Below are 20,004 nucleotides of genomic sequence, written 5' to 3'. Positions count from 1 at the left end.
AGCATGGGGTTCACGGTGGAGAGCCTGAAGGAGGCTATGAAGTACATGCTGGAGTCGCAGGGCTTTGACCGGGTGCTCCGCAAGGTACGGGCACTTGGAGGGCAGCTCGTTTATACGACCTTCTGTCCCCTTGCAGAGTAACAGGCTGAACCGGGATCAGGGGGTTAGTCCGCCGGGGCTGCAGAGGGCCGAGCCTCGGCGGGGCTGCGGGCTGCAGGCATGGCAGGCCTCGGAACGGGGGTGTGCGGCCGTGGTGCTAACACGGGGTAGAAAACAGAGTTGCTATAATAAGAATGATAACTCAGTTGTTATTCAGTAACTCGTTAGATACCCAGCTGCCTTCCAGCAGCTCTCTGAAGGTGACTGTACTGCATAACCTTCAGGAGTCATTCAGCAAGTGGCATTCTTTCCTTCGCAGTACATGCGAAGCAGCTAACTTCCAGGACCGTGAAAATGTGAAATAAACTTCTCCCTGTTTAAAATTAAAAAGGTAGCTCGTTATGACATCTCACAGCTCAGCCTGAAGTCAGACTGAAAGCACAATGCACACCCCAGTGCTCTCTGAATTTCTCCACAAGGCCTTACACTATACCTTCACTATACCTTCTGGTGTAAAGCAATGTAGTTGACTGGTACTGCTGCAGTGTCATGCTGATGACATTATGCTCAAAGAAAAGTTGAAGTTACTGTTCATTTACATGATAAATTGTGTAGTATGCGGTAGCATAGCTGCTGTGTAGTAAAGTTCTGTGAAGCAGTTTCAGTGTTCTCATTAAATTTTCCCTTTAATTTTTATTTGTTCGTGTAACTGTGACATGGAGTCATGGAATAAATATATCTAAGAAAACCAGCCATGTAAAGGTTCATATACTTTGCTTTGTGGAGGAGCAAATGTTATAATGGAAGCAGTGCTTTTGTTGACAGCTCTGTGATCTGATACATTTAATAGAAATCAACTGTTCACAAAGTAATTCTTACAGTCGTGTTTTTCCAAGATGTGTTGGCAAATATAAAGTTTTTAAAAAATATATAAAGCTTTAAGAAGATGGTTTATTCATAGAGTCCATTTAGTTCTTAGTCACCACTTCACCGTCATAACTTTACACTCCTTTTAAATCCTGATAAGCGGTGAGCAAGTATTAGCATTTCAGCTCGTAAAGGTAACTGGCTGGAAGTGAGCCTTGGGAGACAGGCTTCCTATCTTGCTCTGGAATACTTTTAGATTTTTCCTGCAACCTTCTAGAATTAGGATGCTAGGAACCTGATGATAATAACAATAAAAGTACCGTTGAGTTTGAATTAAAAGTAACTGCCGCTTTTCTGGGAGATACCTGAAATCTCTCTTACCATAACTAAATGACTCAAGGTTTTTCATATTCTGGAGATGACACATTTTAGTCTGAAACCTTTCATCTCCAGCCTCAGACTTAGTTTCTGGTTTAACTCCAATGTGGTATCTGCACAGGGTTTAGTGACTGTGTGTTTAAAGCCTGGAAGCTGAAGCAGTGTGCTGTTCCCCGAGGCAGACGCGTGGGAGGACAAGCACAGCAGGGCTGGGAGAAGCACAGACCTGCAGCTCTAGCTGAGTAGGTCCTGGAAGCGTTCAAGTACTGAACTATTTTCATCGAGGAGAGCAGGCATGTAGTGCCAGATCAGAGCAATGACAAATGGGACCAGATGCTTTCCTCGCCTTGCTGGTGGGTTGGAGCACCAGTCCCTGATGGGAGTGGAAGCCATCTGCTCCCAGCGTTGAGCATCAGTAAATTCCTCCTTAAAAATTCTGTCAGAAGCCTAGGCCTCCAGTGCAGTGCAGCATGCCTGATTTAGGACTTTGGGTTTTCATTGATATAGGTGCCGTTTCTGTTTTAGGATGTTGCCTCAGTAATTTCCTCTCAGTTTAATCCCAGCTTTTTCCATTAGAAGACTGTACTACATCATCACTGATTTAGTAGCATTTGTCTGCAAAATTTGGATAAACTTTGGCTTATCAGAAAGGGTGAAACAGAGCTCTTACATTGCATTATAAATAAGGAACAGTGAAACTAGAAACATTTCAATCTTAATAACTTTTAAGATCAAAAAAGATTTAAATCAGCTCGTAACAGAATGGAAACATTCAAGTTAAAAAAAGCCCTTGTAAAAAACCTGAAAATTAGTAGGAATAAATATAAAATATGTCCACATTTCACTTTTAATAGCCTAAAGGCACTTCAAAGTCTTAGTTACACAGGTATATATAGATGTGGAACTTACCCCAGTTTTGCATCTCCTTTCAGATTTTGAATATAGTGCTACTAACTGAAGAAATTTAAATACAGATTTTAAAATACTGAATTGCAGTAACTTCTTGGTCTCAAAATTCCAGCTTCTTTTGCTGGTTACAGGGGGAAGCATGGTACTGTAGGTGAACTGTAATTCTGTATTTCCCAATTATGGGCTTGAATAAAACTGTATATGCAGATAATGATGCTGTAACACTGTGATACAGCCTTGGATACTTCTACTCACAGATAGGAGTTTCCCATCAGGGAGGCCAATCTGATTAGTATTTCTAATGCTCATTTCAAAATAACTGATTTTTACTGAGGTTGCTCTAATATAATGATTAATGAACTACTGGTGGTCTCCTTTTCATTTTGTGAGCTAACAAATATGCCTTCACAACTATGGTACACACAGATACTCAGAGCAGTTTTGTGTTCCCTCTAATCTGGCTTTTCACTCACAGATTAAAGCTAAAGGAAAACTGAAGACAGTTTCCTGCTAAGGAATTCCTGACAGCATAGCAAGTATTGAAGTTTTGTTAAGCTGTCAGTTTAAATATTTGTCTGCATTAGAAGTACACATTTTTCTAAGGCAGCAGTCTTCTGCTCAAAATGTATGGAAATATCTAATGGGACAGTTGAATTAACTATATTTTCTGTCTTTTAATTTGTCTCATGAGTCCAGAGTCAGACAAAATTTACTTTCAATTTGATTGAGGGCAATATTAGGTGTTGGTACTGCTTGTCAGTAAGCTTTTTATTCCTTTTTTTTGGTTATACAGATGAAACTTCAATCTGCAACTCCTGGAAAAGTTGTTTGTGAAATGAAAGTAGAAGAGGAACATACAAACAGAGGTGGCACATTACATGGAGGTTTGACAGCCACACTGGTGGATGTGGTGTCAACAGCAGCATTGCTGTACACAGAAAGAGCAGTGCCTGGGGTCAGTGTGGACATGAACATCACGTAGGTATCATCCACCATGTTTACTAAAATATGCTGACTTTTCTTCCCCTATTGACTCCGTTGTACGTCATTTCTGTGCTGTGGCACTCAGTGAAAATGTGTATTTTCTTTGGTTTCAGAAGTCCTGTTTATTTTTTAATTAAGGGGGTTGTGTGTGTATTTTTGGCGACTGCCATTTGAGTTGGACCTTCTTAAGCTTTTACTTGTTACATGTGTTTAAGAGACAGTGCCTATTCCTTCGTAGAATGTAAAGGGATGTTGATATGTGGTCAATTTTAGTCTTAAGAAATCGGTTTGGTTTCAGTTTTCACTTGTGCAGATATGTTAATGTCTCCTCAAAACCCAAGGTCTAGGGTAAGCAGCTTTATATAAACCCTTTTTTAGTATTAGTCCATAAACCAGAGAAAAATATTAAAGGAGGAAAGAGTTTACCTCTGTTGTGTGCTCATATAGAGGGTGAATTACAGATTGAATCAGAATTTCTCAGTGGAAGAAGATTCCTTTGCTCTAGGTTATTTTAAGGTAGTTTTAAACTGAGAATAGTTCTTCCTGTAATGAAAATTCAAAGTGTCTTAAAAAAACCGGTTGTTCTGAAACTTCTTGGATCATGCTATTGCAGCTTGTCAGCTTTAAGTGTCTTAAAAAAACCGGTTGTTCTGAAACTTTCTTGGATCATGCTATTGCAGCTTGTCAGCTTAGCTTCATTACTTTTAATGAAGAGATTAGGACCAATTGGAACTGAAGAAATCCTACTTGGAATAACTAACACAGAGCATTAAAAATCTTTTTTAAAAAAAGCTTTATAAGTGTGTGAGGAATGATCTGTATCTTTACCAGGTTCCCTCCTTTCTCTCCCAGCACCTTCTGATTTCTCCACTGGGCAGATGGGATTAAGCACCTATTTAAGCTTCATACTACCACTGTGATGACTAGGATCTTACTGGAAATTAAAATCTAAAATTCTCCTATGATTATGGGTTTTCCCTGCAGTAGTATAACAAGAGGCCAACATCTGAATTATTGACACTATCAGTTATGTCCACCCAATTACAGAAGGGCTGAAATCTGAAGAAAGTGCTGTCTTTGGAGGTGATCCAAAATTACCTTTATGCAATGTTACATGAAGCAATATTAACAGCTTTTTTTAACTTGGATTACTGCTTTCATTGAACAAGTGAGATTGGATATCAAATATTGTTATAAGAACTTTTTTCCTTTTTGGGAAGGAGCTTTTTAAAAAGTTGTCATGAGGAAGCTATTTCAGTAATGGAAAGAACAGAGAGAAACAGAAGTATTTTTTTTGGTAACCACAAGAGGATCAGCAGCAGCTTCTGGAAATGAGACAAGGCTGAAATCCTGCCCTTGTCAACCAATGGAGCTGGTGCTACATCAGCGTTAGGCGTGACTGACATTCTTGTGACATGGCATCGTGTATAAAAATGGACTGGTTGATGAAATTTATCTCAACAAGATGAACATCCAGCAATTTTTCATTTCCCTCTGCAGTTCTAACATTTGAATATTGTTCCCTTACCTCAGATCATGGTTGGATCATGTTCCTCCTAATTCTTTCCAGGGGAATTCTTTGTGGGGAAATTTCTTCCTATTCCCTGAAGAGTGTGTTTTAAAAGCACACCCTCCTGCTCATGTAAATAAAAACAAAGAGTTGTCTAATGAATGGAAACAGCATTTGAGGGCTGCCCAGATTTCCATGACTTTCCTCTAACCAGAGTATGGGAAACAGTTAACCTATGCTTATGATTCCATACAGAAATGACCTTCTGGAGCTTTTGTAACAATGACATTTTGCAGAGCTGAAGCAGCCAGACTAGTTTAGAAAGGCTGTAGGGAGCCAGCAGTGGTTGGAACAGGACTTGGAGCTGAACTTTTAACTGAAGTCTTGGATACCTCATTGTTTCTGTTCCAAAACGGACTTTTCCTCAGAACCAAGCCAAAGGGTTTCTTTCTAGCCTCCATTTTCTCAGAGAACTCTTACACTTACTTACCACTGCCAGTAGATAGAGGAGCTCAAATCCATTAAGTAGGGGTTTACAAGTCAGCAGGCAGACAGAGATGTGTCTTTATTACCCACTTCTGCTAATTCCTTCATGGTAATATAAAATGCAGGAATATTCTTGGATTTATCCTCTGTACAGTCTCTTACCTGTTCCTTTTTTTCTTCCTTGAAGATACACTTCTGCTGCTAAGATTGGAGAAGAGATACTGATTACAGCTCAGATTTTGAAGCAAGGAAGAACTCTTGCATTTGCCACCGTGGATTTAACAAATAAGGCAACAGGAAAGTTAATTGCACAAGGCAGACATACAAAGTTCATAGGAAATTAATATGAAAAAGTATTTTAAATAATAATGTTGGACTTCAGAATCCCAAATAGAATTATTTCCTCACTTATGCAATATCATCTGCACAAAGTTGTGATAGTCTCTATCAAGTGAATTTGTCTCACTTCTGTAATAAACGAACAAATTTCTTAATTACCACCGGAATTGCTACAAGCCTGGGTTTGGGATGAACAAGTGTGACAGCATAGGGAGGCACCTGGCTTTTTTTGGTCAGGATAGCAGAAGGGAAGAGCCTTTGGACTAGCCATATGGTTTACCAGCACGACACTGTTTTAAGAGATCTGCTTTCTTTACCTGTGGTGTCATGTGACAAAGCAATCCTGTCTTCAGGCCTGTTACAGTCACACTCAAACTCTACTAAATGTGCTTACAAACTGTATTTGTTCCCTAAGATGATAGTACAGAGTTCCTGTAACATCGTGCTAAACTGGTTTGAAAGTGTAAAGCAGGTTAATGCAAAATGTAATATACTGATGCTGTAACAAATCAGGAAGTATTCAATAAAGCTTTCTGAAACTACCTTTTTAAAGATTATTTCATAGTTTTGTAGCCTCTTTGCACTGAGTAAAAGCTTGCCAGCATAGACTGGTTGAGAGAGGGTGTGGTGAAACCTTTGTACGCAAATTCACCTGAGATGTCATCATCTCCCTCTGATCCCTGCATGTGAAAATGCAGTTATATCTTGTGGGCATTTCACCTCTATCTACCTGAGGTTGTGGTTATACTTGTTTAAAAATCATTAGCTGTGTGTTAAAGATGTAAAAAAATAATTTTGGTGAGCTTTCATTCAGGCTAAGGTTCTAGATCATCTGACCTGGGTTGAATGTGGTAGACTTAAGCTGCTGTTCATCAGCTGATAACTAGTATCCTCTTGCACTGTTGTGGACAGGCTTAACTGCTTTTTTCAAGCTGTTGACAAATGATTCATGGTAATGCTGTCAAGCTGCAATAAAAACAGCAATGCTTTTTATGAAATGCATGTTTTTCTCCTCTCACAAAAAGCTAATCTACACTAGTCACTAGTAAATGGCATGTCTAAGTCCTTTTTGTTGTGGAAGTTGACTCACTGTCTTCAGTCATTTGACTTTTGTGATGAAATGTGCAGTTAGAGTTTTCTTCTGTGCATTCCAAAACCTAAAGAAGTAATTTTAAATGAATTAGGTGACCTGTTTGTAGAGACTGATTTTGAATACAGAGTTGTACAAGTTTACTAATGTGTCATCAATCTTTCCAAAAGGACTTTTAAACAAGTAATATGAGCGGATAACTAACCCTTCAGTGGAAGTTATCTAAAAAATACCTACAGTGGGCTCAGGCTACCAACATGTATTTTTGCTGCAAGTTTAGGACAGTTTTTCATGGTATATATACAGTCTCAAAAAAGCTTTTTCTCTGGGGCCGTCTCAGAAGCATACATGGCTTACATGCTTGTGGCTAGTTGAACTTTTAATAGTAGCAGCCTCTCTTCAGCAGTGCATTCATAATTGGTTTTCCCTGAGTACTTGCACTCACTCATGCACAGAAATCATCCCTGAATTCCATTTAAAGAAACACAATGCTTTGCTGAAACAATTTTGCAAAGGTGCTTACTACAGCAGTAACCTTTTTTGGTTTAAATCTTTGCTCAACAGAACTAGATGCTTCACTGTATGAAATTTTCACTTTACAGCTCCCTCAGCCTGGAGCACTGTTATGAGTCTTAAGCACCTCCAGTTCCTCTGCAATTACTTGGATGAGCAGAGAGGATCCATCAGAGCAACTGGACACACTTACTGACTTTGGAAATTGCTGATCTGGTTATATTCCTATTAACATGTTCTGGCATCTCCAGTCATCTTTTTTCTCATTCTTAAGGTTACCAGTTTCCTTACGTGTGTTACTCATGTAATAGAGTGCAAGGAAATAGAAGTGGACATTAAAACTGCTCCCCTCCAACTGCTATAAACCCACCCCCTCACTGGAACACAAGAGTGATTTCGACTTGTTACCTGAAATAAAAGGCAGAGGGTGAGAACGAAGGAGGTGCCAAATTCAATATGTGCCAAAATACTGAGAACACTCTCAGCTCTACATGCTGGGGCCACTCTGTCCTTGTGAAACTGTCCCACTGCAACTTAACATGACTTCCCTCAATTAGCGCTGGCTGCCTCAAGAACCTATCAGAGTTAAGTGGTCCCATTCTATCACTTAGCATTCATCATATCTGCATAATTACAACTGAAAAGCGTCCAGGCCAATTGAGAGTGGCAAACCTCAACATGGAAACAACAGTATCCTCCTGTTCCCATTCAAGCCTGGCAAGGACTGTTTCAGGCTTGAGAGGGAAACGGAAATAAACCTTCCTGAAGTAACAAGTGAATTCTCTTCTCCCTTACAACAGACTATTCAGCACAGTACTTTAGTACTGCCTAATTAATAAGAGGGACATCATTAATATGCAGGCCAGTTATTTCAGAAGCAGTTAATTAAACTGATTATTTTAAGACAACCTTGTCTGTTGTCCCTCAGCAGCAGCATTATGTTGACCTCGTAATTTATTTCACAACTTAACTCAGGCACAGAAATGATCTTAGAAGGAATTGCCACCATTGAGCTTGCCTAGCTTTGAGAGCAAGCTGACTTAATACTTGGGAGTGTTCTTTACTGATTTCAGTCTAACTTATGTGTTGAAAAATCTATTTTACCTTAGCTGAACCTCAGAGAAAGTAATAGAAACAAATTGCCGTAGTAAGGACAAGTGGCACATGGCTCCACCTGACATCAGAACAAACAGACCTCCTGTGGGGTTGACCTGGTTCCATCACTGCAGATTTAAGCATAGTTCCCTTACAAGCAAGCAAATAAAGTGATTTCATGAGCTCATCTTGTGAGTCTTAGTAGTATACCAGATTGCATGTCCAGTAACTGACAGACAACTGTAAGTATCATATCTGAAAAAGAGACCAGCCCTCCCATATTGCAGTTTGTTGTGTTTTGGCGTTTTTCTTTTAAACATACCGAACACCCAAATTATACTTAGGTCTAGATGTCTTTTCTTATGGAGACCACATGGTGGTATGAAACATGTTGAGGAACAGTTTGTCTCTCTCAGTGAAAGTAACTTCAGCTTCCCACTTCATGCAGTACCCTGGCCAGCCAAGTGTTCCATGCTGGTTTCACGTCACTGCTATTGCACAAATGCATTCAGACTGACACCCACGGGCTTGCACTATGTACAGCTGTGCTTTACAGATGCCTTGAGAAAATAAGGAATCAGAACAGACTTGTTCCCACTGGCACTTGAAACCAGGGGTCCAGATGCTAATCAGGGCAAATACAGATCACAGATTAAGATGCAGTGAGAAGTGGTTTAGTCATTACAGATTCCAGCTCTTGGGAAGACTCATCTTTACACTGATAAAAAAGGGAGAAGGTAAGGAAGGGCGTCCCTGCTGAAACACGTTGAAATATCAGAACTCCTTGTTAGTCTTTCAGGTCGAGCCACCCATCACAGGGGTCTCATGGCTGAGCTGCTGGTTTACAGTTCTCAAATTCACAGACATCTCCACCTTAGGGGGATGGGGGGGAGGGCATGGATGTGAGGTGAATTAGGCTGTTAAGTAACTGTTCTGAACCGCAGCTCAAATCTGTTCAGCTTCGTTGACTGGCTCTGGGCCACTGCCAGGGCATAAGGAAGAATTTCCAACTGCATTATATCATTCACAATTTCAGAAATTTCCATCTTCAAAAAAACCATTTAGCCAGAACCCCCCAAACCTCTCCCTTACATCATTGTCCGTGGGAATGAAAAAACCCACTTAGATGCCTATTTTGCTACTTGAGATCAGGAACAAGACGATGACAGTTATCGCCTTTGTGATTCTGTAATGCATTCACTGAACGACTGCTACCACCAGAGCACGATCCCAAGCTGCTGTGGTTATGAGACACAGCAGCACATACAGTTCTCGCTTAAAAGAGAGTAAATTACTTGCCAGCTTTTATCAAACAAAGCGCATTTACTCTCCTTCAGGAAAAAAACCAGAACGAAATTAACTCCACCAAAACAATAAGACCCTTATTTTTGTTAACTAAGACAGTACCTGGAGCTTGTACCACTGTAGTAAAATTCTGGATCTTTGATTTCTTTTGCTTAAAAGCAGTAGCTGCTTGAATAGATTTCAGAGTCCAGAGGAGCACTTTGTTTAGTGGGTGCTCTAGCATACAGTAATTGTGCTTAAATTAAGGGACCTTTCCATATGTAAATCCTTCCCCAGCAGAAGTAGGCCACAGATATCTTCAGCCCTAAAAAGCATTTCAGTCACCCAAGCAGAAGAGAAATTACTTCAGTACTGTAGCTTCAGTTAACCTGTAGAGCTGATGCAGCCCCCCACAGCATCTGCACTATCCAGTGAGCTGCACAAGCTGGGGCGCACAAAGCAGGAAGCAGCACCTACTGCTGCAGACCTTATGTAAAGGGCTTTAATTGTGTTTTGTCTCATTACTTCACTCCAGAAAGCTGTTCCGGAATCTGTAGGCTTACACAGCTTGTGAATTTACCACTGCAATAAATGCAAAATGAAAAATCTGAGATGATTTTCCAGGCTAATAAAAGTAAATACCAATTAAGAAAACTCACATGGCATGTCTATTTCCTTAGTGAATGTAAATGTACTCTACTCACTCTTGACTTCAGCTATCATGCTCAATGGCAGAAACCTTAATGTAATCTTAAATGAAGCCTCCAACAGTCCATTAGACTAATCTCACTATTAAGAGGCAAAAAACCCTTCAGTGACTCTTCTCACTGTTCAACTCCCCAGATCCTCATTCAACATAAGCTGGTGTTCAGTAACTGCAAGTAACCTAAATGGCTCAGCAAACGAGTGCAAGAAAAAGCAGTGTTCTCCTGGCAGCAGAACAGGAGTGGGAAGGGAAGGATGCCTGCAGAGCTCACAAGCTGCAAGTACGTGCAAGGACCAAGAGTTTATGGCACTTGTATCACATTTTAAGTAATTTCAAAACTAATGCATTGCACCTTAATGTGTCAAGGAAAAGATGTGGTCATTCCCAAGTACCATAGTGCAGGCTGATCCTTGGGTTTGTATTTTCAAAGTACAAGACAGTAGGTCTTTCAGAAATGTCAATTTTTTTAAAGTCTAGGTAATTTTACAAGTTCTGATTTTCATCTTTCCACCTGCTGTTTTTCTCAGACTTAACATTTTGCAATGAAAAAAAATGAACTTGCAGAGAGAGATCAGTACCTTTGATCTAAAACTTCCAATGCTCAGAAATTAGTAACCAATTCAGTAACCAATTTTTTTTCTTTTTTAAAGAGACGCACTGTCTAATCCCAGTGTGTTCCTACTACCTGATACATCACTTAACAGATAAATTTTCATGTTTATAAAATAAACACTAAAGCTGCAAAATAGCTTTTGAGAAGGGAATTTATACTTTGAGACAGTCATCACAGTGGGCATCAACTGCAAACTAAATGCAGGCCTGTTATATTTTGGCCGTACTTGTACAGCAGTTCTGTCCATCTTACCATATTTTGGTAACTCTTGCACAGCTTAAGAAGCTTGAGAAGTGAAGCTTCATAGTCATGTACAGACTATAACATTTAAGAAGCTTCTCATCATTCAGGAAGCACCTGACACAAGCTTCCCTTCACCAGACAATTCACTGACATGTATTTAACATTTAATGGCCTTCTGTCTACTTAATTTATGCCTGCCCCCTTGGCACTTACCCAGGTCTCATGATAAATCCTTAGGCAACAGCCTGGTTAAAGTCCCATATTCAGGTGCAATACTGAGTGTATTTCAATTCTTGGTATTAGTATGTCCAAGGCAGCCACATAAGCAGTTGACAGTAGGTAGTAATTAAAATTCTTATAAGGGAGCCTTTCTGTATTTACAAAAAGCTCCAAAAATGAGGTGCACACCATCACAAACTGTGCTTTGGAAACATTAGTTTTGTGAGATAAAACCTACACTTTGAAAAAAGTCTACCAAAAAGCCATTAATGTGATATAAAGAGGGCCTGAAACCAAAAGCTAGGTATTATGAACTTCCATTCACTTCCGAAGGGCATTTTGCTAAAGTAACTCAGAAGAATATTCTGAGATTGAACTAGAAGTTCCATTGAGAAAGAGTGGAACAAAAATTTAATCTCTTCCCTCAAAAGCCAACATGTTTAAGGCGAGAGAAATTCTTCAAAGATGCTGAACGATACAAATGATACATATATTCCCCAAGGTTCTCATACTCTGAAACCCGTTGGTGCCCTTTATCCTTTTTTGCCCACTGCTTAGACAATGCAGATGGTTCTCAACTCACTCTGATAGCACAGCAAAACCCTAAGGTTTGCTAGCTGGGTAGTATAGACCACATTTAACAAAATTAGTTTTCCAGTTTTTTGCTTCCTCTAATCCTGTGTTCTCCCAAGAAAGCATGGCATGATTCATCATGAGAAACAAATGAGCAGCCTGTCTTACGCACTCTGTACAAAACTAAAAAAGGAATTAAACTGAACAGGTTGTTTTCCTGTAATACAGAGAATTATTAAAGTTAAAATCCATATGATTACTGACATTTGAAAAGCACTGTACACAGCCGCTCAAGCCAATATCCTGAGGCTTCTTTCTAAGAAGACCAAAATTCCTAATGCAAGAACTAAGTCCTTTGCTTTGCTCATCAAGATAACTATGGCCCTATTCTCAGTGAGGTGAGATGATGTCCAGAATGACAAATTAAGAACAAAGGATGGCACTTAGGAATCAAATTCCAAACTCCTGAAACTTTCATGTTCCAGACCCTATGAAACTTAGTTCAAGCTTCATGTGGACACTTTGTATTATGTCTTACAGATCATTCCAAGAAGAGGGACCTAAAGTTGAGAAATTTTCAGGACTATTAGCAGGCATGGTAGTTACTAAATATTTTAGAGTGTCTTAACATTCTGAAGAGCAGCATTTTCAAGGTATTTCTTTATAACTTAAGGCAACTATGAAAGTGAAGTTGGAGCTTTCAGGTGGGGTTTTTCTAGGGCTTTTCTAGGGTTTTTCATATTAACCTGTAGGAACTTATAACCAAAGAAGTAAAAATATGTATGCACCAATACAGTAAGATACTAGTAATGCCATTATTTCTGACAGGTACTTTTCAAAATGTATGGCCCACATTTGCAAGAACACCTCTGCCACTGGTCTTTGCTGATCTTAACGTTTTACAGTCTGTACATTTTCAGTGTTTGTAGTGGGTGACACTGTTAAGATGCAAATTACTATGAAAACTCAGTTAATAGGATTTACATAAATAAAACCAGCCATCTTTCACCTAATTTATTTATTTTCCATTTTTTTCCAATTCCAAACAAAAGCTAAATACAAGTTTTAAACAGGTAAGCACTAGTTTTATCCAAAGGGAGTAGGCTTATGCAGTTTTACTCCAGTAAAGTACTCAACCCTTAAGCAGAGCCTTCTTTGTCATCAAAACTATACAGTAGTCTTCCTTTTATCATTGCACAACCTTAAAATGTTCTGTCAGAACCAACTTTTGACACTCCAAACACTATTTTACATTGGTTTATAATGTCTATTCCAAAAGAAAAAAAAAAAAAAAACCTCGTCAGGTTTTCCATAAGAAATGTTTTAGAAACCAGTATTTCCTGCACAGTTCACCTGCAAGTTTACAAGTCTCAACTCTCAAGAAAAAATAATCCTCTACCAACATTGTTTCTGCAGCTATTATTTTACCTTTTTTTTGAGCTGCTTTAGCAACTTCAGACTCCAGGTCTATCTCATCTGTATAAATGCATTCAACTCAAAAGAATACCTTCATACCGTTATACAGCAACTTGGGGAAAGAGATCCAAAACAAAAGTGCCAGTAAACTTAGACACAGCCCAGCAAAATAAAAGAGGCAAAAAATGCCTATACATTAAATGAGATGCTTTTTTTTTAAAGAAAGATTTCTTTCCCACATTTACTTCCTATTGTAATAGCCACTTCTTCGTTCATTAGAATGAATGATAGTGCTCTTCGATACAATCATTAACAGCAAAGCTGTAAGGCTTTTATACCCGTTACATTCACTTCTCACCCTCAAAATACTGATGGTTAACATTAGAGATGTTAGGGGGCATGACCAGCACAAATGGGAACACCACCACAAATGATCACCTTGTGCTTTCAGAAACATTTGTTTCAATGTACAGTCCCTTCATTTCACATTTTAGTAAGATGCTGATGCAGTGCAGAAGTGTGCAGAGCATCCTCTCTTTCACAAGGTCCATGCAGAAAACATCTAAAAAAAAAAATTGCAAAGTTCTGAGATACAAATGATTAAAGAAATCCAGGATGATCAAGTTTCACAATGTATAGTGTTCTGAACATGAGTCCATTTTCTTCTGAATTCTGAAAGAATAAAGTGGTGAGGAGAAGTGAAAATCCACTGCTGCGTTCTGTGATCTTCCCCATTTTGCTGGCCAGTACCTTACTCTGGCATGTAAGGACGGAGGTGATCCTCTATGGTGCCAACCGTCCAGTGAGTGAGCTGCTCCTGTGGCAGGTACAGGCAGATGCTGCATAACTTGAAGATTGTAGATTTGTTTTTTGGAGTCTAGAGGCAAAGAAAACCCAAAGAAAAGATATTAATCCTAGAATTTAACTAAGGACTAATAGGCAGATCCCACAGATACTTAAAATTCACTATTTCATACATATAAACAGCCTGACCCTTACAATTAGTCTGCAAACTCTAATGCATAAAATGTTTTCACTATTTTGTTCATTCTTCACTTGAATTATTTTCTGTATTGTCACCCAAAGCAATGTTTTAATTTTTCCTAAACACTGTTAGGCCTATTTTAGAACTTACTTAATTTTTAATACAAGAACATTAATTCTATGTGAACATATATGTGGCCCGTAGTTATTTTTGCATGTATGAATCCTATTTATAGCATAAAGTTCCCTTTGAAACTGCCAAAATGCAAACATGAGTGCATGATCAGTTTTTCTACTTGAGTACCTTGCAGCAAAATTACAAGTGTTCCCGAGAACAAAAAGCTTTTTATGATTAAAACACACTTGTTAAGACGAGGACAGAAGAAGCTTACCTGCAAGTGCTGTCTGTCAATGAAGAGAAACACCGACTGGCTAGGGTTGTTGACAACAATTCCAGTCTTGTCCTTTCGGCTCAGAACATGCAGAAACTGTTTTTCATAGTCGCCATGATGAAATTCAAACTTGGCCTACATGGTGTGAAGAAGGAGAATAAAATATTTATTAAGATAAATCTCACGTGTAACCCATTAATTTCTTTCAATCTGAGGCTTTGCAACCACTTTTGTTCTTTCCTTTTCTGATCTAATCTGAAAAGCAGGAAGTGGGGACCATGGCAGTGACACACAAGAGTCTTGGCACAATTTAAAGAATCTCCTAATTTCATTCTGCCAAGACTGACATTATCCATTGCAATGACATTAACAACCCAAAGGTACAACTTCACCTGCAGCATATATAAAACCCAATCTACCTTCTTGTGGCAGAAGATCCCTGTGCAACCATTTCTAGGCAAAATTATAATGCGAAGGTTCCATCCATCTCACTCTTCCATCTAATCAAATACAGCAATTTGGACTACTGACAGAACCTTAACAACACCATCACATTTAGACAGAGATTCAATTGTAAGAGGCACATCTAATCCACTTCTACAAATACAAACACACTATATGCATTTATACATATGTGTCATTTGCAGAGGCCCTTTGGAAACTTACATTTTGGAATACAACAGTGCATAAAGACAGGAAGCAGAATTTGGCATTAAAAACATTGACTGCTTTTTAAATAAAATCAGGACAGCATATTTTTCTAACATCCGCAGAACTCGCATACCGTATCAACTTACTGGTTAAAGAGAACACTCCCTCCAGGGATAAGTTAGTTATTGAAGTCAAAACCCAAACCCAAATACCTGAACAGGCCTAAAGGGTTCATCAGATCCCTTCCACCGAGAGAACAGGAGACAGACTATCTTCTCAATATCATTACGAGGCCATAGAATGAAGTCCATCTCCTGGGTACAGCCGATCACATCCTGTGAGCAGTAAAGTTCTGTACTTACATTCCCTCCAGTAGTCAAAGACACAGATAAGCAACTTATCTATACAGGCATGTACTTTAGAGGTGATACTTATACAACATTTGTTTGATTTTCCATTTGTGTTACTCATACCACAACTGAAGTCCTCCTTGCTTTCCACTGAATTTTAGTATCAGTACCCACTTAATACAAACTACAACTTAAGGAAAACATTAGCAAAGACTGTCTTTCAGTATTCATAAAGCAAAATCACTTAGTTGTACAGCAGGAGTTGTTGCAAGAATTATTAACACATGCCTTCTAAAGGACAAAGATGGCAAGAAGATACAATTCCCAAGGCATATCTCTGAATGAGACAAATGAAAGGTAAAGCTTAAGAACTACATATTTAAACAGTATCAGAACTGTTACTACATCATTGCTACCGTTCAAACTAGACCCCATAAACACCAGCCCACAGAGCCCTCGTGCAGCAAAAAAAAAGAGGCAGGATTAGCCTTCAGATTCCCATGGAAAGGCACAAGTGCTGAAAAATTGTAATTCAGCAAGCGTAAAAAGGAGCCTTACCCTGCGCATAGACTGGTAGCGGGGTGCATGGAGCTGTACTACATCCTTCTGCAGAAGCTCTAAGGAACTTTCCAAAGAATAGCTGGAATCCCGCACACCTTTCAGGATATTTTCTTCATAGTTATTGGTCATGACTGGTATCACTTCAGACACTTCAAAAAGCGCTGACTTTTTCTTCTAAAAAAAGCACAGATTACATTAAGATTACAATCCTTTCTAGGAACTATAGGTAACAGTTTATTTCAGGATTTGTGATTTTCTGTATAAATGTTTAAAGTACACATCACACAGGCCTGGACTTTGACACAAACCATGCTAAATTTACGTGCAAAAGTTTATAATTAAACAGAATCAGACCAACAACTTTTTATAAAAGTTGAACAGGTTTTTATAGTCTCCAAAAATGCAGCTTTAAGTATCAATCTTGCAAACACTAAAATTCTATCTAAACATTAAGAGAATTGCCCCTTCTTCAAGTAGGGTACATGATTTTGGGATGACCAAGAGCATCGCAAGCTTCTCTGCAAATATCAATAATAACACATTTTTTCCCTGCTTTTCAATTTTTTACAGTTGACCCTTTATGAAAAGTGAAATCTTGCAATGCTACATTCGGTTGACAGCAGGTGATTGAGATCCCATCTGAAGTTAGCTATAATCTCCTCAAAGGAGGACTATTTTAATTTGCTGAATAACTTTTATACCCACTACAAATATTTCAGCATCTCTCAAGCAAGGTCAAAACATTATGAGGACATAAAATCACTGACGTTCTATGTCTGTTTCTCACAGCTTTTTTACAGCTCATTAGAAGTCTTGACCTACTTAAGAGACAAAGTATATTTTACCAAACACTGCTCCACTTCCCTTCCTCCCCCATCAAAACAGAGGTAACAGGCAACTATTTGCTGACCAAGCTAGCTTGAGCTAACCTCCTACTTTAAGCAAACTGCTATGGGATGGACATCTTCAGTTCACTGTGATATAAGCAAATATAACAGGATTTAAAACAGGCATTTGCAATGAATTTCTACAAAGCAAACAAAAAGTAGTATCAATGTCCAACTGTAAAAGACTTAAAGCTGTGTCATCTAAGAAAATCTAACTGTTGCCACTGCTTAAACATCTACTTCTGTGTTACTATGACACAGTACCCAGAAATTATACCCCAATATATCCATCTGTGCTTGCACTGGAACTGACAAACAAAAGCAAACTGAACTCAAGAATTTTAAAGAAGCTTTTCAAGGAAAAGTCTTCATTAAAAACACCTACTTATTACAGCAAACACAAAAACTAAACATTTGAGGGGATTAAACGGTTTCAGTGCTCATCTACATGCATTTTGTGCATTATGTACTCTATTGCCCTTTTCTTCTATCTTCACTTCCTCTTCGTTTGTTCAGCACATTCACTTCCCATAAATACCTACTTTTCTTAACGTTCTGTGGATAAACACTCTCCCACAATTGCGGGTCTATAGCTGGCTTTAGAAAGACCCAGCTCCCCCTCCCAGATGTGCAGCATCCCGCAGCAGAGGAAGCAGCCAAGCAAATGAAGAGTTCCTTTTTGCCCTCCCCACTTCCTTTCAAAATGATAGCAGCAGTTCCACATGTGCCTGCGCACTTGGGCCATTTCCACATCACATTTTGTGACTTCTCCCTTCAACTGCCAGGTCTTCCCTTCTGCTTTCACCAGATAAGCACACTCGGCAATCGCCTCAGATTCCCTTCACAGCTCAACTGTTCACAGTACTTGTGCAGGTCAGACCCCAATTAGGTTTAACAAGTTACAGTGTTAACTTTGAAAAATATCTACCCAATACAGAAGCTACCAAGTAACCATTTAACGAGGCACTGGAACCCTCTGCGTTACAAAACTACAAAATACAAAGAGCCAAAATGACAAACATGAAGTAAATATTAGAGCAACTAGCAGTTTAAAAAATAAAATGGAAATCTATTAAGGATAAAACATTTGATGCAATCAGGCAGCAAGACTTTGCACAGAACACTTAACGTGTAACAAACGCAGACACACACTTTAAACCCAAGTTACCTTGTCTTTGAACACAAAGGCAATGTACATCTTGAAGTCAAACTGGTCAGCTAAAGATTCTTTTTTCTTTCTAAGCTGAGCACGAAGTCTGTTCAGAGCTTGTTTCTTCCGGGAGTTTGGGTCCCCCATTTTGTAATACAGGTGGTACTAAAGCCTTTGGAAACTGTCGCTAAACTATGGGCACCTTTTCGTAAGACTTAAGTACAACAGAAACAAGTCGTTTGATTCCTGCTAATACGACTGAATAGATCAAACGCTAATGTAACCCAAAACCGCACCTCAGGCAATATTTTACGAGAATGTCGTATTGGAGGGGTCAAGAAACAAAGAAAGTAGTTGTCCAGCCATGGCTGGACAAGAGGTTTTACAATAAATCAAGAAAAAAAACCCAAAGAATTTTGAAGAGAAAAATTTGAACAGGTTAGCGGCAGGGATAAAGGGGGGAGGAAGAAGGAAAAAAAAAAAAAAAAAAAAAAGGAAAACAAACCCCAAACAAATCTTATCACAATTTATGTGTACAATAAAAAGCAACTGGCACAAGCCCAATCCATGGGGGGGGTACTTTTGCTCTGCTTACAAAAAAAAAACCCGAAGCTGAAATTACAAACTGCGTTTTACCCCAGCCAGATTCATGACTCTACTGATTATTATTCTCAGCCTTCCACTATTGCTATGTTGCCCGTCTTTTTCTTTAGAATTATTACACTTGGTGGAGAGCAGAGAAAAGGGTGCAAAGGAGGAGTGCACAACCCGGGAAGTATGACATTTCTCTGCCGCCAACAATAACAAAATCAACTACAGACAACACAGCGCTGGTTTGCAGGGGAGCAAAGAGAAAAGACAGCGGAGTCATTTCTAACTTCATCCTGCTCATCATTGCCCTGAGGCTACTGCTGCCGAAGAGGAGAGGGATCATGATGGCCATTGACAAGGGGCGGACAGGGGTTCAAAGGACAGTATTATCTCACCGAGAGACTAAAACCTGAATCAGTGCCCCAAACCCGGGCTCCCTACCAGTGGGAGAGCCCTACATCGCCCGACACCTCATACACTCCCTGGGCTGCTGATCCCCCGGGGATCCTTCTCTCCCTATCTGCCGCTGCGAGCACGGTCAGCCGAGGCTGTGCATGGCCGGCGCTCTTGACTTTCCCTTCGGCTTCTCTCAGCACGCAGGGCGGCCGCGCCCGGGGCAGCGGGACACCCACAGCAGCACCGCCTCTCTCCCCTCTCACTTCATTGCCACAAGTCGGAAAACATGGACTGTGGTTTGCTCCTGCTTTTCGGTGACAGAATTTTCTGCGAGGTTTTTTTTTTTTTTTAAATTGCAATCTAGGTTGCAATTTTAAACCTCTAAATCACCCTCCCCCGAAAAAAAGCAAATCCCCAATTATCAGGTTATTTTCTTCCTCTCTCCAGACATTTTTTCCCCTCCCCAGGTGTTTGATTAGTCGGGGTTAAAAAGTTTTTAGGTTAGCAAATTCGTCGGACCAGGTTAAGAAGAGGAGGGGGGAAAAGTATTTCTCCCCCTTCTCTTTCTGGAGAGAAAGGAACAAATAACAAAGGAAAACAAAAACAAAAAAAAAAAAAAAAAGGGACCCCTCCCAAAGCTTCCCCCCCAGTTAAGCAAGAGACTGAGAGGCTCCGACGAGAGCCCAGGACCGTGGCCCGCTCGCTACCCCCAGCCGGC

General features: G+C 39.6%; 2 protein-coding genes across 2 annotated transcripts; one reads left to right on the top strand and one right to left on the bottom strand.

The window, feature by feature from the left end:
- Positions 1-3: 3 nt before the first annotated feature.
- On the top strand, positions 4-6,129 carry ACOT13 (acyl-CoA thioesterase 13). Its single transcript, XM_008642696.2, has 3 exons — positions 4-84; positions 3,047-3,231; positions 5,421-6,129. The coding sequence occupies exons 1-3, from the start codon at positions 4-6 to the stop codon at positions 5,575-5,577; spliced, it is 423 nt and encodes a 140-aa protein (XP_008640918.1). The 3' UTR covers positions 5,578-6,129.
- A 6,778-nt stretch (positions 6,130-12,907) lies between these two features.
- CUNH6orf62 (chromosome unknown C6orf62 homolog) lies at positions 12,908-19,998 on the bottom strand. Its single transcript, XM_008642694.2, has 5 exons — positions 18,318-19,998; positions 16,260-16,436; positions 15,564-15,686; positions 14,701-14,835; positions 12,908-14,201 (listed from the first exon to the last, which is right to left on the bottom strand). The coding sequence occupies exons 1-5, from the start codon at positions 18,444-18,446 to the stop codon at positions 14,076-14,078; spliced, it is 690 nt and encodes a 229-aa protein (XP_008640916.1). The 5' UTR covers positions 18,447-19,998; the 3' UTR covers positions 12,908-14,075.
- Positions 19,999-20,004: the final 6 nt, after the last annotated feature.

The sequence above is a fragment of the Corvus brachyrhynchos genome, unplaced genomic scaffold, assembly GCF_000691975.1.
Source record: "Corvus brachyrhynchos isolate BGI_N302 unplaced genomic scaffold, ASM69197v1 scaffold409, whole genome shotgun sequence".
In the NCBI taxonomy this organism is placed as follows: domain Eukaryota; kingdom Metazoa; phylum Chordata; class Aves; order Passeriformes; family Corvidae; genus Corvus; species Corvus brachyrhynchos.
Note: the sequence above shows the minus strand (reverse complement) of the source record. Positions and strands in the feature narration are given on the sequence as shown.

Excerpts from the sequence above, each read along its gene's own strand:
- CUNH6orf62 (XM_008642694.2), bottom strand. The coding sequence starts at position 18,446 with ATGGGGGACCCAAACTCCCGGAAGAAACAAGCTCTGAACAGACTTCGT. Across the intron at positions 16,437-18,317 it reads CCTTTGTGTTCAAAGACAAG|AAGAAAAAGTCAGCGCTTTT; the intron begins GTAACTTGGGTT and ends TGCTTTTTTTAG. Across the intron at positions 14,836-15,563 it reads AACCCTTTAGGCCTGTTCAG|GCCAAGTTTGAATTTCATCA; the intron begins GTATTTGGGTTT and ends CACACCATGTAG.
- ACOT13 (XM_008642696.2), top strand. The coding sequence starts at position 4 with ATGGGGTTCACGGTGGAGAGCCTGAAGGAGGCTATGAAGTACATGCTG. Across the intron at positions 85-3,046 it reads TTGACCGGGTGCTCCGCAAG|ATGAAACTTCAATCTGCAAC; the intron begins GTACGGGCACTT and ends TTGGTTATACAG. Across the intron at positions 3,232-5,420 it reads AGTGTGGACATGAACATCAC|ATACACTTCTGCTGCTAAGA; the intron begins GTAGGTATCATC and ends TCTTCCTTGAAG.